Raw genomic sequence first — 17,723 nt, 5'->3', positions numbered from 1 at the left:
CTTTTGCACCATCATGACATTGTAGTTAAATATCTCCACAACTATGTGACCAATAGCCATGGCATGGCTTAGATACTAATATCTCCCCGAGGTTGTTTTGGTGAACCTCTTGCATTTCATCTGGCGCCACCATGCCGTTAGCATTAAGCTCAAAGCACCTCAGGATCACAGAGCAATGAGAATGGCTGTAAATGCTTTGTCTTGTTTTCAGAAAAGACCACATTTAGTAGTTTATTATAGTATTTGAACCTGACAATGAATACAAGCATCATTTTTTATTCAATAATTAAGTCTTGGATAGAATTATATTGATTTTCTGCCGATTAATTACCTCTATTGATTTGAGTGACGTTACTCCTCTCCTCGGCTCTCACCATTTACAGACTCCTGTGTGCCCATATGGCTACTGATCTAATTTTCCTCAGTGCTGTCTACAGTGGGCTGAGTATAAAATGAAGTGGCAATGACACACGCAGCATTACAGCCAGGAAAGGGATGTAAAAAAAATCCTAAAAGATTATTTCAAAATGAACCACTGACAGCAAATACAAGTATGAGCTTTGCTGCGTGTTTGGGGGTGAGAGGTATGATTCATGCACAAAGTAATTTAATATGAGTTACAAGTCTTACAAAGTTTTGGCAGGATGCATGTGAGTGAGCTAACTGAGGTTCAGCTTTAAGTGTATTCTTAGAAATCCAATACTCTCCCCTGTCAGTTTAACCTGGGAGGAGAGGAGAGGAAAAGTGAAAGCTTTATCTTCCCAATTTATCAAAATTACTAAGTGTGAAAGTTGGATTCATTCTTGATATTTTAGATTCCACAATTCTATCAGGCATCTTTTCGCTTTTGATTCTGGTTACAGATAAAATTGTGTCTATAAAATCTTCTCTTTGAGATAAATGAAGTGTGCGTGTGCCAGAGGTCAGTTATCTAAATATCTATCTTAATTTGCCAGGTCAATGTGGCCTTGCCAAATTAACCTGAGCTTTCCGTCACACTACATGAATCTCCTAATTTGCATTGCCCTGCGGGATAACTCTCACTGGTCCTGGCAAACGAGAGGAGGCGTTGCAGCCAAAAGACGTTTTGTACTAATAAATGTGTCTAAAAGTATTTCCAAGGCATTTTCTTAAATCATCAGTGTCTTCTAATGGTGGTCTGGCCTGCAGGGACATTCATTTGTCTGCCTCATAGACAGGAGGAAAAGATCCCCCAGAGTTAGGTTGCAGGCCTCACGAGCACCGACGCACTCATGGTTTACTTTACTCGCATGAACACTCAAACTCAGTGTCTCTTGCTGGGTCATTTGTAACCCTCACTCACAGTTAAGTCATGGCTGAGTTTTCACAGTGTGACAGGCATTATGGACTTAATGCTCCTCTAAACCCCATAAATTTACTGTCCAGTGATGAGCTTTCCAGATACGCACACAGGAATATTTTTCATAGAATGACAGAGTAATTGTGCAATTATATGTCTGTGTGCGTGTGTGTATGTGCAAAAGTTATAGCTTTTTTTTCATTTGACATCCAGAGTGTTCTTTAGCATCAAGATACTTTAACCCTTTATTGAAGCAAGTGAGCAAGTTTTACATTGCCTCACTTTAAACTGCAACAGTGATCGTTTTTTTAAACGTTTTTAAAATATCCTCCTCCTTCACTAGTAACAGTTTGAATCTTTCATTTCACATTTCATATTACACCTTTTTGCTAATAACCTTTGAAAAACAAGTTGTGTTATGCTGTCTTGACATATACACATGATGTGTGATGTCTCACCTTTACCACTAATACCTCACACTGATCATGTTACAGCTCTATAATAGACCAGGTTCTGAACTTTTCTCTTCTCTCTTCCTCTGTTCATGTGTCTCCTTCGCTCTTTTCCCGTTTCCTCCAGTTCTCACTGTTCACTGTTTTCTCTGCTGCTCTACTCGATCCTGGAGGATAACACAGACTGAAGTCTTTGATATGTGTGTGTGTGTGTGGCTGTCAATGTGTGTGCAGGTGGACAAGGACTCTCCTATGAGTCACTATATATTTCTTCTGGTCTCTAACTCACTCAGTTTTATTTGAATAATTATTTCAGTTAAAACAATAGTCCACAGTTTGAAATACAGTACATACAATATGCAGGATGTCAGGGAAAAATATACATTCATCTTTTAACACTTTGGCTGCAATAAAACAGCTTTTTTACAGCTGATAAAAACATGTAGATGTAGATTTTAAGGAAAGAGGGAAAAACACTAAAGTTTACAATTCAAAATGGACAAGTCATTTGTATCTCCTGCTCTCAGCCACCTGGAGATCCACAGCTCTCCTGAAGCTACGATTGTCTCCTTGATTATGATATCATACTTTCCTGCTGCTTACCAGTCAGCTTGTCCTCAGAAACCACCTCGCACTGTACAGTTCATCAGAGGTCAGTGTCCACCAGTGCCGGCCTCATAATCCTGGTGTGGTTTCTTTTCCAAAGGAAATATTCTAAGGAAGAGGGCAGGGCTCTGATTACAGCCGTCAGAGAGGGAACACTGACAATACACTTTACATATAATAATAATTTCCCACACACACATACTCAATAGTTTTGTGTTTATTTTTTATGTACTTTTCTTGCTTTTGGCTGCTCTGAGCTGCTCATAGCAAAATAAACTACTCTAACTTAATCACACACACACACACACACACACACACACACACACACACACACACACACACACACACACACACAAGCACAGCTCCTGGTTTATAAACTATTCAGTGAGGCGACAGCTGCCAAGCTCTGTGTGTGTGTGTGTGTGGTTGCGTGCGTGACACAGATAAAGAGAGAGAGAGCATGCCCTTTATTTAATATAAATATCTTATATCTTTGTATAAATATAATAATATTTGCTCATTTCTTACTCACCACTGTGCTGATGGGGGGGTGGGTGAAGTGTTTGAGTCCAGAAAAACACTCGTGGAGGGAAAAAGCCTAAAAAATACGTTAAAAAAAACACTTGTGGAGTTTCTCGACTGAACAGCTTTGCAGCCAAATCCAATACAATTGAAGTAAATGGTGACCACTTCTTCAAACGTAAAAAAACCCATAACATGCCTCCATACTGCTCCTGAGATGTCATCCAAGTGTCCATAAACCCAGACATTCACATTCGACTTGAGACGGCATCATTTACATCAAGTTTTGAGCCTAAATGTTCTCTGTTATTCTTTTCAGGAGCTGCATTCATGCATGGATCACAGTAGACATTTGGGCTAAAAACAACAAATGACGCTGTTTCAAGTCGAATTTGATCCCTTTAATTCAACACATTCAATCTTTTTGAGGAATTAATAGTTTTTTAAATATTTGATAACCTACTCGTACTTCTTTAAAAATAAAAAGTTTCTCTGTTCTTATGTCAAACACTTCCTGTCCCAAAACTGTCAACAGAGAAACAGTGGAGTCTTTGTCACATCTCCATCTCTATACAAACTTAAAACATTCTCTGATTTACTTGGTTTATATAAAGGTCATTGAAGTGATTGTGTGTTCCTGCCTTTCTGTTGTGTCAGCTCTGTTGCCTCACTTTCTTTTAAAAACATTTTCATTGCTTAATTGTGAACAATGGGCATACATTTATATCACAGTTGCGTAATGTCTATACTTAGTTTTCCTTTTTGTTGGATGTGAAATGATGCAGCGTCTGAGAGGTTATTGTTTGTTGCTTTTCATGAGTAATTTTTGAAATAATAGCAACTAAAGTCGACCTTTAAATTCTGTCTGACTGGGTTTGTTGGATGCTTTGAGTCTGATCTGCAGAATAAATGCAGTGTGCAGTCGTCTCCTTCGTGTTTGGTAACAAGGGGGATTAGTCAGTAACAGAGACAAGGGCACAAACAGAGGGCCAGGAGCCAGATCTCGTGTTTTCAGCACACTGCTGCTCTAAGAAGAGTTATACCCCTGAAACCTGAAGAGGTTTGACATCTTTTAGAAACATGAAATACAGCTGGAAAATTATTTTGCATTCATGTAGTGACAGATTAATCGGAAAAATGAGTTCCTGACTGGGAAATTTCATGTGAACGCCAACTCAAGTTGGAACAACTTGGAAATTTGGGGGAGATTTTGGCCCATTAGTTGCCAATTGTTGTCGTCATCACTTATTAACATAATGTTACAATGAGCTCAACAGTCGCTTTTAATGTGAACTTGTCAAATTTGATGTCATTTGTAAACTGGATGTCCATCTCACACTGCTGCCTGACAATACAAACCTTTCATCATTAACGTGCATAACCCTTTTTCTTTGCTCTTCCTTAACAGTGTCTGAGTGTTGTTTTAAGGCTCCGAAGACATAAATACAACATATTTTGTTCACACCTTCATGTTTTTCACATTTTTGAAACACACCAAAAGTCGGAACGACATCTTAATGATTCAGACAATTGGACCTAGTAGTAAATGAATGTACAGTTAAACAAAGATTACTGCTGAACAGTAAGTAATCGGTAAAACACACCATCTTTGTCAAGTTTGCCACACGGCCAAATAGTTTGATGTCACAGGAAAGGGAGAGGAAGGACAAAACAAACAAACAGGGTGGTTCTCCCTCTGTGTGTGAGGGGCCGCAGCAAATACAACCAGACAACTGTCATACCCGAACACACACTGTCGTGACTGTCGGGTTGTGGAGTAACTCACACTGAAAATGTTGCAGTGAAATGGAAAATTCTCCAGAGTGTATACTTTTAAATCTCTGACCAGACTGACCGCCTCTGTAGTTCAGTCACTGTTCATTTTGTTCTGTTGAGCTGCAGGTGTGACCTCTGGTCTCATCAGGTCAAAGCTAATCCCTGTTCTCTCCAGAGCATCTTTCATGTGTCGTGTGCAGATGCAGCACAGTTGCAGTCTAGATTATAAAAGCTTCAACCACAGCAGGAAAAATACATTCGAGTTTTACACTTGTACCTCACAGATCTTATTTTGCTTCCGCTTGTTTCAATAGACTCATTATCAAAGGGAACACAATACTCTCAGGCGTCACGACATGAGATCTGTTACATGTAATAAATGTTCTGCATATCTCCTGAATAAATGGCTGAACCAGTCCTGCGAGTCAGCTCCGGTGTAACCAATTCTACCTCTGGTTGTGTCACAGTAAAAGCTGGGGAATGATGAATGAAGGTTCAGATGACAGTTTGCCCTGGTTTACAGGCCTATCTCCTCTCTCGCTGCCTCGCTCGCCCTCGTGCTGCCCCATAGCTCCTGTATTTTAATGCTCCACAGATGGGATTGACGTCGCCCTGACAGGCGGTGACGCAGGCAGGGTGTCGAGTATCATGGCCACTGATAGGTTACCATCAATCACGCTTCTTAATAGCCAGCCACTTAAATAACACACCTCTCTCTTTATACTTTTATTTTATTTTATTTTTTTGAAAAAAGTTTTTATGATGCCCCAGGAATGTTGGCTCCAGTTTGGGCTTTAGACTAGAGAAAATCATTAGGCGTGTTTGTATACAGTGTGTGTGCACGCATGTGTGTGTGTATGAGCCTCTGTCCATGTGCAGGAGGTGGATTTGAATGAACCCCAGTGTGTGAACTCAGAGGTCAAACTAGGATGGATGCAATTTAACCACATCCAATACTAAAGAGGTGGCCTTTGTTTCTGCTTGCATGTTTTATTACATGTTTGTTCAGCTTTTCTGCTTTTAATCTGTCTCACTAATCACAAAGTTTTGTACCTTAAAGGGATAGTTTTAATTAAAATCCACTCATTATCCACTGGTATGGAGGGAAGTGTTTGAATCGTTTTTCAGTTGATAAATACACTTTGGTTTTTGCAATTTCTATTTTTTTCCTAACTTTTCTGTGATATTCGGACAAAGATAAAATTATTTATCTGAAAAATATCGAAAAGAAAAGAGTAATTTCCAAAAAACAACTGCTTGAAATAGAAAACAGCAATTACAATAAAATATGTTGAAGACAGTGAACTCTGGATGAAAAGTAATAAAACATATTCATTTTACTATAAGACAAAGTAATGTATAAAATTTGAACCTCATAATACTTTATTAAAGACTTAAAGGTGTGGTTGACTATCACAATTGTTGGTCACTTATTTTCACTCTACTAACTGTGTGATCTCTGCAACATACTTCCGTTGTCAACAGTGGGATAGCCAGGTTGCTCAGCTCTTGCAATCCCGCTGAAGCCCAGTAGAGGGTCCCTCTCCTCAGACTGAATGAACAGGTTTAATTCATTTCTCCAGACAGCAACTGCACACACACACATCAGCCATCTAGTTTATCGGGTGTATTGTCAAACAACACCCTCCCACTCAACAAGGTTATTTTTAAAAAACTAATTCCGTTTTGTTCTTTTTTGTTTGTGTGATTTGTGGCTGAGGCTGAGAAAAAGAGCGAGGGAGGGAGGGAGAGAGGGAGGGTGTTAGGAAAGGAGAGAAGAGGTGGGTGGGTGTGAGTGGCTGCCATGTGAACGACACAATGACAATGGAGGGGTTTTTGAAGACTGACCGTCCAAACAGCCCCAGAGCTACTGTGGGAGTTTCCTGTCTGGGTGACATGCACGCTAAGCCTTAACGCTGACCTTTGACCTCACGGAATCACAAAATGCCTCAGTTGACACATTTAGCATGCGTTCTGTAAATTGTCTGCTTAAAGCCTGTGCACAATAGAGGGGTTAAAAAGTCATGATTCCACTGCATTGAAACCATACTGCCACTGCTATTTGCATCTAAAATGTATTAAGTTAGTCGTAAAATATAACTTATGTCACTATAAGATATTAAAAGTTCATCTTATCACTATCCTATCACTTTATTTTCAACACTAGATGCATTGGGTACACAATATAGTATAAATATGATATAACACATTTATATACTTCAACATACGTACAATGCATTACACCAATAACAACAAAGCTGGTTTAACAGCTTTCTGACACAGACATTTTCACTATTGTACTGCTTATTTGTATCCCCATCAGTTGTTACCTTGGCAACAACTACTCCTAGGTTTCATGCTACTGTGTTTATTATCCATTAGAGTGTGATTCATATAAACCCAATTGGAGAACATTGCGATTATGCCAGTGAGAATCATGCGAGCCAGATATATTGATCCAAAAATACAATATCATCGTGCCTCAGTGTGTGCAAGTAAAAGGTAATTAGTCCAATGTCAAGAGTAAGTCAGGACTCAATGTTCGCTACCCTGCGCTGAACTCAGCTGAGCAAGAGAGAGAGAGAGAGAGGAAGCGTGGAGAAGACTGGAAGTGAAATAGCAGCGAGGGAAAGACGTGGGCGATATTTTGATCTGTGGTCTAATTTTAGCCCAGCGTTGCCTTCAATTGGAAATGTCTCCATAAATATTCATGAATGGGGGGAAGAATCTGCTGCTCTGTGATGCAGAGGGGGAAGGCAAGGGAGGGAGGGATGCTCTGTATTCTACCTGCAAGTCTATTTTTAGCTGCATCGCTGCCTCTTTCGGTCTATTCCTCCAAGCGTGAGGAGGCTAAAATTAGCTACACAGAGACAGAAGCGTCGTGCAGAAACAAAAATAGAAACAAGTTTATGGTCAGAGCACGCAGGAACAGCCAGAGGTACAGCATCATTAGGGTCGACAAAAGTAAAGCGTAAGGAGTGGTTGAGGGCTCCAAGCTGCATGTGCCCTTGTAGTGCAGGGATCATGTGTGTGCACACGTTACAGGTGTGTATTGTGGCACGAGTGTAAATGCATCACAGTAGTATTTCCCGGTACGCACACTATAAAGTGAAACCACACAGTTTGCAGTCAGAACCCCCAAAACCCCCGATGTACGCATCTCAGAACACGCTGTACTCTTCCTCCTCGCTTCCTGAAATTTTGTTTACGCTCTTTCTCTCTTTGCCCTATTTTACCTCGGACGTGCTCCCACTCACCCCACCATCTCCGCTCTCCTTCCCTCTGACTCCTCCTTGGCTATGTATAGTGCAGTCAGTATGTCTGAATCAGTCACATGAATGGAGGGAAGGGGACTTCTGTTCAGCTGGTGGTTATGTAACAGCCTGTAACACACCAATGTCTTGCCTTCATGCAGCATCCCAAGCACGAAGGAGGAATGAATGGGGTGTTTTCATGCTGCAGTTGGTGCACTCCTTATGATAAAGCCTTGTAGAGAGTTGTATTTTTCACACACCAAACTAAGGTTGTCAACATGGTAAACATTAGCATGTTAGCATTGTCACTGAGAGCCTTTTAGCAAGCTAATGTTAATGTTTTATTATCGATCGTGCTGAGTAAACATCTATGAAGTGGCAGAAAATAATAAACAATGTCACGAGTTCTCAGAGCTCGGGGATTACGTTAGAGTTGTTTGCTTTGTCAAACCATCAATTCAAATCGCAAACAAACATGTTGAATTTAAAACCCTATAAGTAAACATTCTTCACGTAAGCGCTTATACAAACTTCTCTGTACGACTTTTCTATTCAACTAATGATTTTATCCAATCATTGTGTCAGTAATTAGCAGAGTTCCTGCTGAAAGATGCAGGACACCAGCAGAGACATTAACATGTCATAGGAGGAAGTGCAGAGATTATTTATTATTATTATATAATTAACGACAGTAATTCCATTGCATTCCATTAAGATTTGCTGGTACCAGGGCAGCATTATGATGGACTTGCAAACGTAATAATATTTTATTTCTTCAGCTGTCATTACTGCCTTGGGTTTCAGAGATTTCTATTTTTGAATATCGTTTCCCATGCTGTATTTATTTTAAAAAAAAAGTTGTATGTGCGTGTGTGTGTTAGCATCTGCCCATCTAAAATCCTCCACATTCTGCTCATGGTTGTTTTGTCAAAACATGGATTTCTCCTCTGGAATACCTCAGACTGTTTAGAAACACAGAGGTGTTGCCTAACGCAGCTAGAGGCTGACAGAGTGTCTCCGGGCTCTAATGTCAGCAGAGGGGCTGTGGGAAAATTGAGATGTAGATCAAGGAAGACACGTGCCGAGACTTTGAAGAGGAGCCTCTTTCCCACAAACTCTCTCTCTCTCTCTCTCTGCCTTTATTTGGTGTTTTTCGTCGGATCGTGTTTGATCAGGAGGAACCCCCTCTCACCTGTACGCCCGGCTATTTTTAGACTCTCACACTCACATGACCCGACGTCAATACGCTGATGCTAATTTTATACGTGTTGTTCAGTCACAGTCCACCACACACATACACACACACACACACACACGCACACACAAACCTTTCACCTCTCATGAAGTGCACATCATGTAGTCCATGAAAATGTGTTGGGTTTTCATCAGAGTTAGAAACCATTCGCTGTCTCAGGCTTTCAACACCCATTCATTGTGGTTTCAGACTCATTCCGCTGTTTCCTGTTCTTATCGCCCATTGTCGGACACATTTGAATACAGTGCTGGTTTTTCTCTATTTTGTGGGATATATCCGATCAGGTTTGATAAGTGCCTTCCCACATATTTCACACACTCGTATTGTTTTTGCTGCTCATTTAAATTTGTAATTTTTAGCTCTTATTGTGGTGTTTACTGCTTTATATTATCCTTTCTTCCCAATTACACCACTTCCTGTTCAAGAGATAAAAATGGCTGAATGCTGTTACCCACTGATGAAAGCTTGGGATATTTTTAGATGTGGAGTATTGTATGTCATATTCCTTTTCTCTGTTTAATTGTTACTGGAGCAGTAATACTCTCTTATAGGTGGAGGAGAGAATGGATTTATTGTCAGTTATGTTTTCAAGAGAGTTCATTGGAAAGGCTAAAGTTACATTTCCATCGTTAATTTGAAATCTCAACTTTATGGATCTGTGATCATTGATCCATTTATTTGCCGACTTCCTATTCTCTTGAGTAATTACTGACAACTCATTTGGTCAAGAGGACACCACAATAACAGCTCAACCTGTGTATTTCTAATACTGTTAACGTTGCTGTCTGATAAAGTTTGTCATCTAACCTCAATGAATTTCCTCCCTCTCTCTCGTTCTCCACAGTTTTGATGTGGAAAATGGATTATCAGTGGGTCGTAGCCCCCTGGACCCCCAGGCCAGCCCTGGCTCTGGTGTGGTTAAACAGGCCAACTTTCCCCACAGCCAGCGGCGGGAATCCTTCCTCTACCGCTCCGACTCCGACTTTGACCTTTCACCAAAAGGTCCCTCCAGAAACTCCTCCACTGCCAGCGACCTGTAAGTCAGTTTTCCTACTCAGCTGTCCACGATACAGTTGATGTGTTTTCTTTGGAAAGCATCATATCATGCACAGCAGCAAACAGTTTTGGTCCCAACTTAATTTGCTGATTTAAAACTAGTCTGGCATTTTCCTAAAGTGAACTCTTAAGCCTTTGGGCTACAGTTTAGAGGATGTGCTCACTTTTATAGCTTTGTTCACTAATGTTTTCGAAAAGTTTTTATTTGACAAAGGGAGTGATGACGATTGTCAACCTAGATGCTTTTCTTGTCTCATTATTTCAGTTCTACAATCTCATAGACTTCATTTAAAACATGGTCTATGGTGAAACATTTATCTTTCCATCCAGCATTTGGCATCCAGCATTAATACGTGCTTCATGCATGTGTGTTATATGTTTAGAGTCAGATCCCCAGTGTCAGAAAGAGCAACAATATACTTCTGTTTCTCCAGCACACAATGCTTGCATGTTAAATCTGCTCCGCTGTGACTGCAAAATGTTGGAAGGAAGGAGGCAACTTATTTGTCTGTTGCTTTATTTTTTTGATAGTTTTGTCTCAATCATGTCCCCAAGCTCAACCCCCTCCTCAAATTCATATTCTCTAAACACCTTTACGTTTGGAACGTAAGCAGTCATAGGTGTCCTCATCGACTCTCACCTATCTGTGTTTGAAGGGAGGAAAGCTTGAAGCACTGGGAAGTCAACTGGTTGTCATCTCGGTGAGAAGAACATAATAAAACAAAAGAATGAGATAAAAACACTGACTGTGTCCCCCTGAAGCCTCCTCCTGCATTCCCTCTAGATGGTTCTTTGGCCATTTCCCCCCACCCTTCTGACAAACATGACTAAATATTAAGCACCTCACCCGTGACCTCTGTTAGGCACCTGTAAAACACCCAGTTCTGTTGCATGTAACGCTTAAAACCAACCAAATATGATAACACACCCTGTGGTTTTCTTTATTTGTGAGTATTTACCATTTCATACCTGTATCACAAGCCTTTCTACCCCACATAGTCTGTTTCCTGATCAAGCAGTGCATGTCACTTTTTTTTTTTTTTTTTACATAGCTATGTTTTTATTAGAATAATGATGAAGGGAGTGATAACCGAGGATATCTGACAAATAAATGTGAACACTAATAATGTTCTCTAGCTGCCTAGTTGCACAGATAATCTCTGGTTTTGATAAAAACTAGATGTCATACCTCCATACCTCTCTTTATTTTGTCATGACAAAGTTAAGTATCATTATTTTTATATAACACAGATGAAATATAGAAATTAAGGAGCTTGTAGATTTGTCATCTACTCAGTGTAACGTGTCTTTGTCCTTCCTTTGTGTTCTGTTCTCTGTTTCAGACACACAGAAGACATGATCGTTACACCATTTGCACAGGTGAGTCCTCTGAAATCTTTCCATTCAGCATTTTGAAGCCATATTCCAAACTGAAAAGAAGCCAGGTGGTCAAATAAAAAGAAATGTATGTTCACTTGTTCGCTGATGAAAGCAGGTCTTTTAAAAACTCCAGATGGTTCGAGACCAGGCTATACTCCTGCACCGGAACAGCCCTCAGCGTTGTGTTGGCCCCGCGACAGGATCAGGCATCCTGCTGCTGTTGCCTGGCTCTTGCGTGGGACGTGCGTCACACTTGTGCTCACTTTACACAGTTGAAGAAGCAATGAATCTGCTGGATCACGCTGTTTAAATTTACATGCTGGCTGAACGGACTCGCACACATGGGGTCGCACACTGGATACTCTTGTGAGCTCCCTCTATGTGCTGAGTCAGTGTTTGGCTACAAATGGAGTGACAGACGTGACATGGGGGAGTGTCAGTGATGTCACCAAAACATCAGACAGAGACAAGGGAATGCCTCTGTGCAGCGCAGAGGACAAAAGCAACAGTATCCGGTTTTCTAGGGCCTGTCAGCAAATCCTATTGAGAAGCACATGATGTAGCGCCAGACCAATTAAGTGAAGAAGCGTATTTAAGTATATCACTGAGATGACACCTTTGGTTCTTTTATATGACAAATGCTTGGGGCGCTACACTCGATGAACTCGTACATTCAGTCTCTTGTTTCTTTCCTGTAGGTCCTTGCCAGCCTGAGGACAGTCCGAAGTAACTTTGCCATTATAACCGATCAGCAAGATCGCCCAGCAAGCAAGTAAGTTATTGGCAAATGTCCTTGGCTGACAAATATAATCATGCTGGATATATAGTTTGTCTTTTCACTTGCTGACTGTGGATGGTCTCTGTCTGCAGGATGCGATCCTCAGGCAGCAACCCACCATCCATGTGCAAGACCAGCCTCGCAGGTTGGTACTAGTATTAAAATATATACTGATATATACTGTAAATTTTGTCATTTAAGTCCTAGTTAAACATCTTTGAGAAGTTTTAACAGTATCTGAATGCACACTACTAGCTGAATCCATCCCATAATGCCTCCCTGTGTTTCTGTGGTGCAGAGGAGCCTCACCAGCAGCTGGCCATAGAGACGCTGGATGAGCTGGACTGGTGTCTGGAACAGCTGGAGACGCTGAAAACTCGGCACTCTGTCAGTGAGATGGCTTCAAACAAGGTACTTCATCATAATACACAACCCTGACACAGTAAATCTGACCACAGATTATACACACCTCAGAAAACTCACCACAACACTGTGCAGGTTAACATTTCATACAGCAAGGTTACCTGCAGAGGTTTCATTGCACTGCCTTAAATCTGTACTGTGATTCACCCCCTGCAACTTTAAGGTACAGTCACATTCAAACTCCAGATGACCCTGAATTCATCGAAGTCAAACTGCATTCTGAAGAATTTATATTTAAATTAAAAGATATATAACGACATGATTATGTACATCACATGGAAAAAGTTAAACCTCTTAACATCAGATGCAGCATATATCAAAAGTTCAAGTTTAGCCCCAAATTACAGAAATATCTATAAATATCTCACAATTCCTTCCTCGTCTCCCTCAACTACAGCTGCTGCCTCAGATGAGACAGTAGCCGCCAAAATTTAACAGTCATAGTGTAATTAAATAGATGTTTCCTTTTTCACAGTTTTATTCTAAGTAATAGATATGGATTTTCTGTGTTTATTTTTGGCTACATGAATGAAATCACCCCCCTGGCCCCCATCCATTCAAAGCCTTTCCTCCATATCCTCTTCAAACTTGGTGCACATGGTATCCACAACCTCCTCCTCTGACACTCCCAGCCCTGCCCACCCTGTGCATCCCCTGGCCAATGAGGGACCACCGCCTCTCCCAGCCTCTGCTGCAGCGAGCGCCCGATTGGCTGCTATTCTTAGGCTTTTTTTTTTTGGGAAGGAGGCGGGGATTAGAGTACCTCGTTCTCCCTCTGTTTACACACACACAGGCAGCCAGTAACTGAGTGAATGAGAGAGAGTGAAGGGAAGAGAGGGAGTGTGGCTTCCCAGCCTCTCCATCCTCGCATCCCACAGCGTTCCCACAGCTGTGCGTCCACTCTTTTGTTCATCTCTGGACTGCTCAACTGTTCTTTTCTTGCATCTGTTCAGCTCTCACTGATCAGAGCTCTAACAGCACTAAGCAGTGGACTGCTCTGCTTGCTTGCAGTGGATTTTGCTCTCAGTTGCAGTCTGATCCTCTGTCGAAACAGACAGTGTCACAGGAACGACCAGAAAGCTCAGCTGACTCAATTTTATTTTTGCTCCCATGCTTGATTTTGCGCTGAAATGCCAGAAGTGAGTTATTTAATCTCCGTGTCGTGGATGTTTTTTCAGGTAAGGGGAGGTGAGGGATGAGGGGAGGGGACCAGGGCAGCCCCAGGCTCACATGTTGCTCGTTTTGTGAATGAGTGTGAACCAACTAGTGGTCGAGATCCTCTGAGACTCTCTCATGTAGATGTGTGGATGGTTTAGGTGCAGCCTGCTTGTGAGTAAAGTCAGCCATGTGTTTTTTCCGTGTCCAATCATTAGCCTCTGCACTGTGTGTGACATGCAACACATTTGTGTGCTCCAGAGATCTTGTTGATTCAGTGATTCTGGGTAGATTACGCGGTAGATGTGTTTCCTCTTTAGAGCTATTGGTTCTCTATGTTTTAATAGTTAGGCACTTTAATACATTTGCTTGAACAGACAAAAAACGCTTCAAGTTCTAGTAAGTTTTAATTCTATGCTTATTTAAAGTGACATTTGCTGCCTTTAAGCACTGGAGAGTCAAGAGTTTGTCCAAGTTGTTTTTTTGTGCATCCTCAGACATATAATAAGAGCTTCATTCATTGTACAGAACATCACTTTCACTTTTAGTGCATATGTTGCCTGATCAAACTCATGGATGCTTTATGTGCATGTTTGCATCTCCAGTTCAAGAGGATGCTGAACCGGGAGCTCACCCAGCTGTCAGAAACCAGCCGGTCAGGGAACCAGGTGTCTGAGTTCATCTCGAGCACCTTCCTTGGTAAATCCCCTTTATTTTATACATTTCACAGAAATGCAAAGAAACATATTTAATATAGATTTGATCTATAATACTATTTTACCTGTTTCCTTCTGGCAGAGAAGCAACATGATATGGACATCATGTCTCCCCCCACCAAGGAGAAGGACAAGACGAAGCGGCCTATGTCCCAGATCAGCGGCGTGAAGAAGGCCACCCACAGCCCCAGCGTCGCCCCCTCCACCATCCCACGCTTTGGGGTCAACACCAGCCAGGAGGGACTGCTCATCAAGGTACGACTATTTCAATGCTTCATTTATCATTTCACTGCAGCTGGTTCTACATGTTCTCCTTTGTAATGATCTATATTGTTCACCGGCAGGAGATGGAGGACATAAACAGATGGGGCATCGACATATTTAAGGTCTCCGAGTATTCAGGGAATCGCCCACTGACCGTCAGCATGTACACCATCTTCCAGGTAACACATGTTAACATAATGTACTCTTCTTAGAGTGTTGTACTCGTACCACATGACCTCATAAACTCGGTACAGTAAATGAATGAACAAGAGTGAATGAATGAATGAATGAGACAATGACTCAACGAACGTTAATGAATTATTCATCTCTACCGCAACTGACCCAGAGTGTGATGTGTCTCCTGCGTCCGTAGGAACGCGAACTGCTAAAGTCCTTCAAGATTCCTGCCGACACTTTCATCACTTTCATGATGACTGTGGAAGATCACTATCACGCTGACGTGGGGTACCACAACAACATCCACGCTGCTGACGTAGTCCAGTCCACACACGTCTTGCTGTCCACACCTGCCCTGGAGGTAGACACTCACTCTTGTTCGTCCAAAATAAAGAAACACACACACACACAAACAATGATAGAGACACAAACACACACAGACACATATACTGACTTTCTCTCCCTTCTCTTGTGTGTTGTCCAAGGCTGTATTTACTGATCTGGAGATCCTCGCCGCCCTGTTTGCCAGTGCCATCCACGACGTGGATCACCCTGGAGTTTCTAATCAGTTTCTCATCAACACCAGTAAGTTAGCAAAGCTCTACGGGGATTATGTGTGGGTGTCAAGAGTATTTAACATCGTGGATGAGGTGTCTATAAATACTTGTCTGTGTGGAATATGATTTGTTAAACCTTCAGGTGGCTCACAGTGCTGTCTCTAAACTTTGTTTTTGCATTTTTTTGCCTTCAGACTCGGAGCTGGCCCTGATGTACAACGACTCATCGGTGCTGGAGAATCACCATCTGGCAGTTGGCTTCAAGCTTCTGCAGGAGGACAACTGTGACATCTTCCAGAACCTCAGCAAAAAACAGAGACAGTCATTGCGCAAAATGGTCATTGACATGGTGAGAAAACTTTGGCAGACAAGGCATTCTTCCTACATTTTTCACCTTTAAACTGTGAATTCTAATTATTCAATCTGACTGATATTTCCGCAGGTGCTTGCGACAGATATGTCTAAACACATGAACCTACTAGCAGACCTGAAAACTATGGTGGAGACGAAGAAAGTCACCAGTCTCGGAGTCCTGCTCCTGGACAATTATTCAGACCGCATACAGGTCAGAACCGTGTTTCTGTTCATACAAAAACAAAATCAGTAAACAGGAATAATCTTCTGTAAAAGTGCTTCTTCATCTGACAGCCACACACTGTTCACCGCAGGTTCTTCAGAACATGGTGCACTGTGCAGACCTGAGTAACCCCACCAAGCCTCTTGAGTTGTACCGACAGTGGACGGACCGCATCATGGTGGAGTTCTTCACCCAGGGGGACAGGGAGAGGGACAAGGGCATGGAGATCAGCCCCATGTGTGACAAACACAATGCCTCCATAGAAAAGAACCAGGTACAGTAGACAAACCACAGTATTAATTTATAGCACCTATTGTAAATCATTATAGTGTTAAGGATGAGGATAAATCCCTATAACCTACCACTTTCCCCTGTTTCCTCCAGGTTGGTTTCATTGACTACATAGTTCATCCATTATGGGAAACGTGGGCTGACCTCGTCCACCCAGATGCTCAGGAGATCCTGGACACTCTAGAGGATAACAGAGAGTGGTACCAGAGCACGATTCCCCACAGCCCTTCACCCAACTCAGAGGGCCAGGAGGAGGAGGAGGAGGACCTCACAGGAGAAGCTTCAGCACTAAGTGGTGGTTCCACATCCATCGATAAGTTCCAATTTGAGTTAACCTTGGAAGAAGAAGGGGAGTCCGACACAGAGAGTCCACCTGAGGAGGAGAGCGGCTGTGATCGCAGGAGGGCTTCTGCCCTTTCCAGAACTGGTTCTGGCAACAGATTTGATGCATTGTCTCGCCGGTTCCCCAAAATGCTCACCACTGATTCAGACAGGACGTTTTCTTTAGAATCTGATAAAGATATGGCAGAAGAAAGAGAAACAGACCAGGAAGGCATCTCTGGGGAACCACCTGTCAGACTCGGCACATAGCACAACTCATTTGTTTTTCTTTGGGCCTTTTTTGTTTGTTTTTCTGGATTTCGGTGCCTCATCCTCTGTCACTCCCCCTTCTCCCACTCCGACCAAACACCTCCACCGCTGATTTCCGTGGACAAAGGGTGACAGCTTCGGGGGGTGTGGAGTACAGCAGTACATGCAGGTGTTTTAAGGTGTTGAGAGAAAGTCTGCAGTTTTACACAGCAGTCACTTGCACTGGAGAGAGACAGATAGACTCAGAGAGGACAGGAAGCCAAGTTTCTGACAGGTCCTTTGCGTTCTGCGTCTTTCAGTCAGACTTAAAGAAACTATGAGAAGTTTATTTAAAGATACTTTCCTTTCTACCAGCCAACCTGAGGTCTTCTACTACCAACGGCTGACCCGTCTTCCTCTTTTGGAGTACTCATGAAGAAAGTGAGGAAGTGATGAATGACTGTGAAAACACTTAAACAATGTCTTGGAAGACTCTTGCCAAACTTGCAACTTACAGGGACAATGCTCTTTACCTGCCTTTTTGGTTTTCTGTTGGTTTATTCTGTTATTTCGGTCCATACACCATGAAATGC

General features: G+C 42.0%; 1 protein-coding gene across 7 annotated transcripts in view; it reads left to right on the top strand.

The window, feature by feature from the left end:
• pde4ca (phosphodiesterase 4C, cAMP-specific a) overlaps positions 1 to 17,301 on the top strand; it is a 39,895-nt gene extending 22,594 nt beyond the window's left edge. For 5 of the 7 annotated variants that reach the window (XM_069511072.1, XM_069511073.1, XM_020108749.2 and 2 more), the window contains 15 exons: positions 10,031 to 10,222; positions 10,899 to 10,943; positions 11,586 to 11,622; positions 12,321 to 12,394; positions 12,493 to 12,545; positions 12,699 to 12,811; positions 14,584 to 14,677; positions 14,777 to 14,949; positions 15,039 to 15,137; positions 15,332 to 15,496; positions 15,621 to 15,720; positions 15,887 to 16,041; positions 16,135 to 16,257; positions 16,361 to 16,543; positions 16,654 to 17,301. In XM_069511072.1, the coding sequence (XP_069367173.1) occupies positions 10,031 to 10,222; positions 10,899 to 10,943; positions 11,586 to 11,622; positions 12,321 to 12,394; positions 12,493 to 12,545; positions 12,699 to 12,811; positions 14,584 to 14,677; positions 14,777 to 14,949; positions 15,039 to 15,137; positions 15,332 to 15,496; positions 15,621 to 15,720; positions 15,887 to 16,041; positions 16,135 to 16,257; positions 16,361 to 16,543; positions 16,654 to 17,151 (2,104 nt within the window). In that variant the 3' untranslated portion in view covers positions 17,152 to 17,301. The remainder of the gene's footprint in view (positions 1 to 10,030; positions 10,223 to 10,898; positions 10,944 to 11,585; positions 11,623 to 12,320; positions 12,395 to 12,492; positions 12,546 to 12,698; positions 12,812 to 14,583; positions 14,678 to 14,776; positions 14,950 to 15,038; positions 15,138 to 15,331; positions 15,497 to 15,620; positions 15,721 to 15,886; positions 16,042 to 16,134; positions 16,258 to 16,360; positions 16,544 to 16,653) is intronic. The other 2 variants (XM_069511074.1, XM_069511075.1) reach the window with 1 other exon arrangement.
• Positions 17,302 to 17,723: the final 422 nt, after the last annotated feature.

This window comes from Paralichthys olivaceus, chromosome 16 (genome assembly GCF_024713975.1).
Source record: "Paralichthys olivaceus isolate ysfri-2021 chromosome 16, ASM2471397v2, whole genome shotgun sequence".
NCBI lineage: Eukaryota > Metazoa > Chordata > Actinopteri > Pleuronectiformes > Paralichthyidae > Paralichthys > Paralichthys olivaceus.
This window is presented reverse-complemented; position numbering and strand designations above follow the sequence as displayed.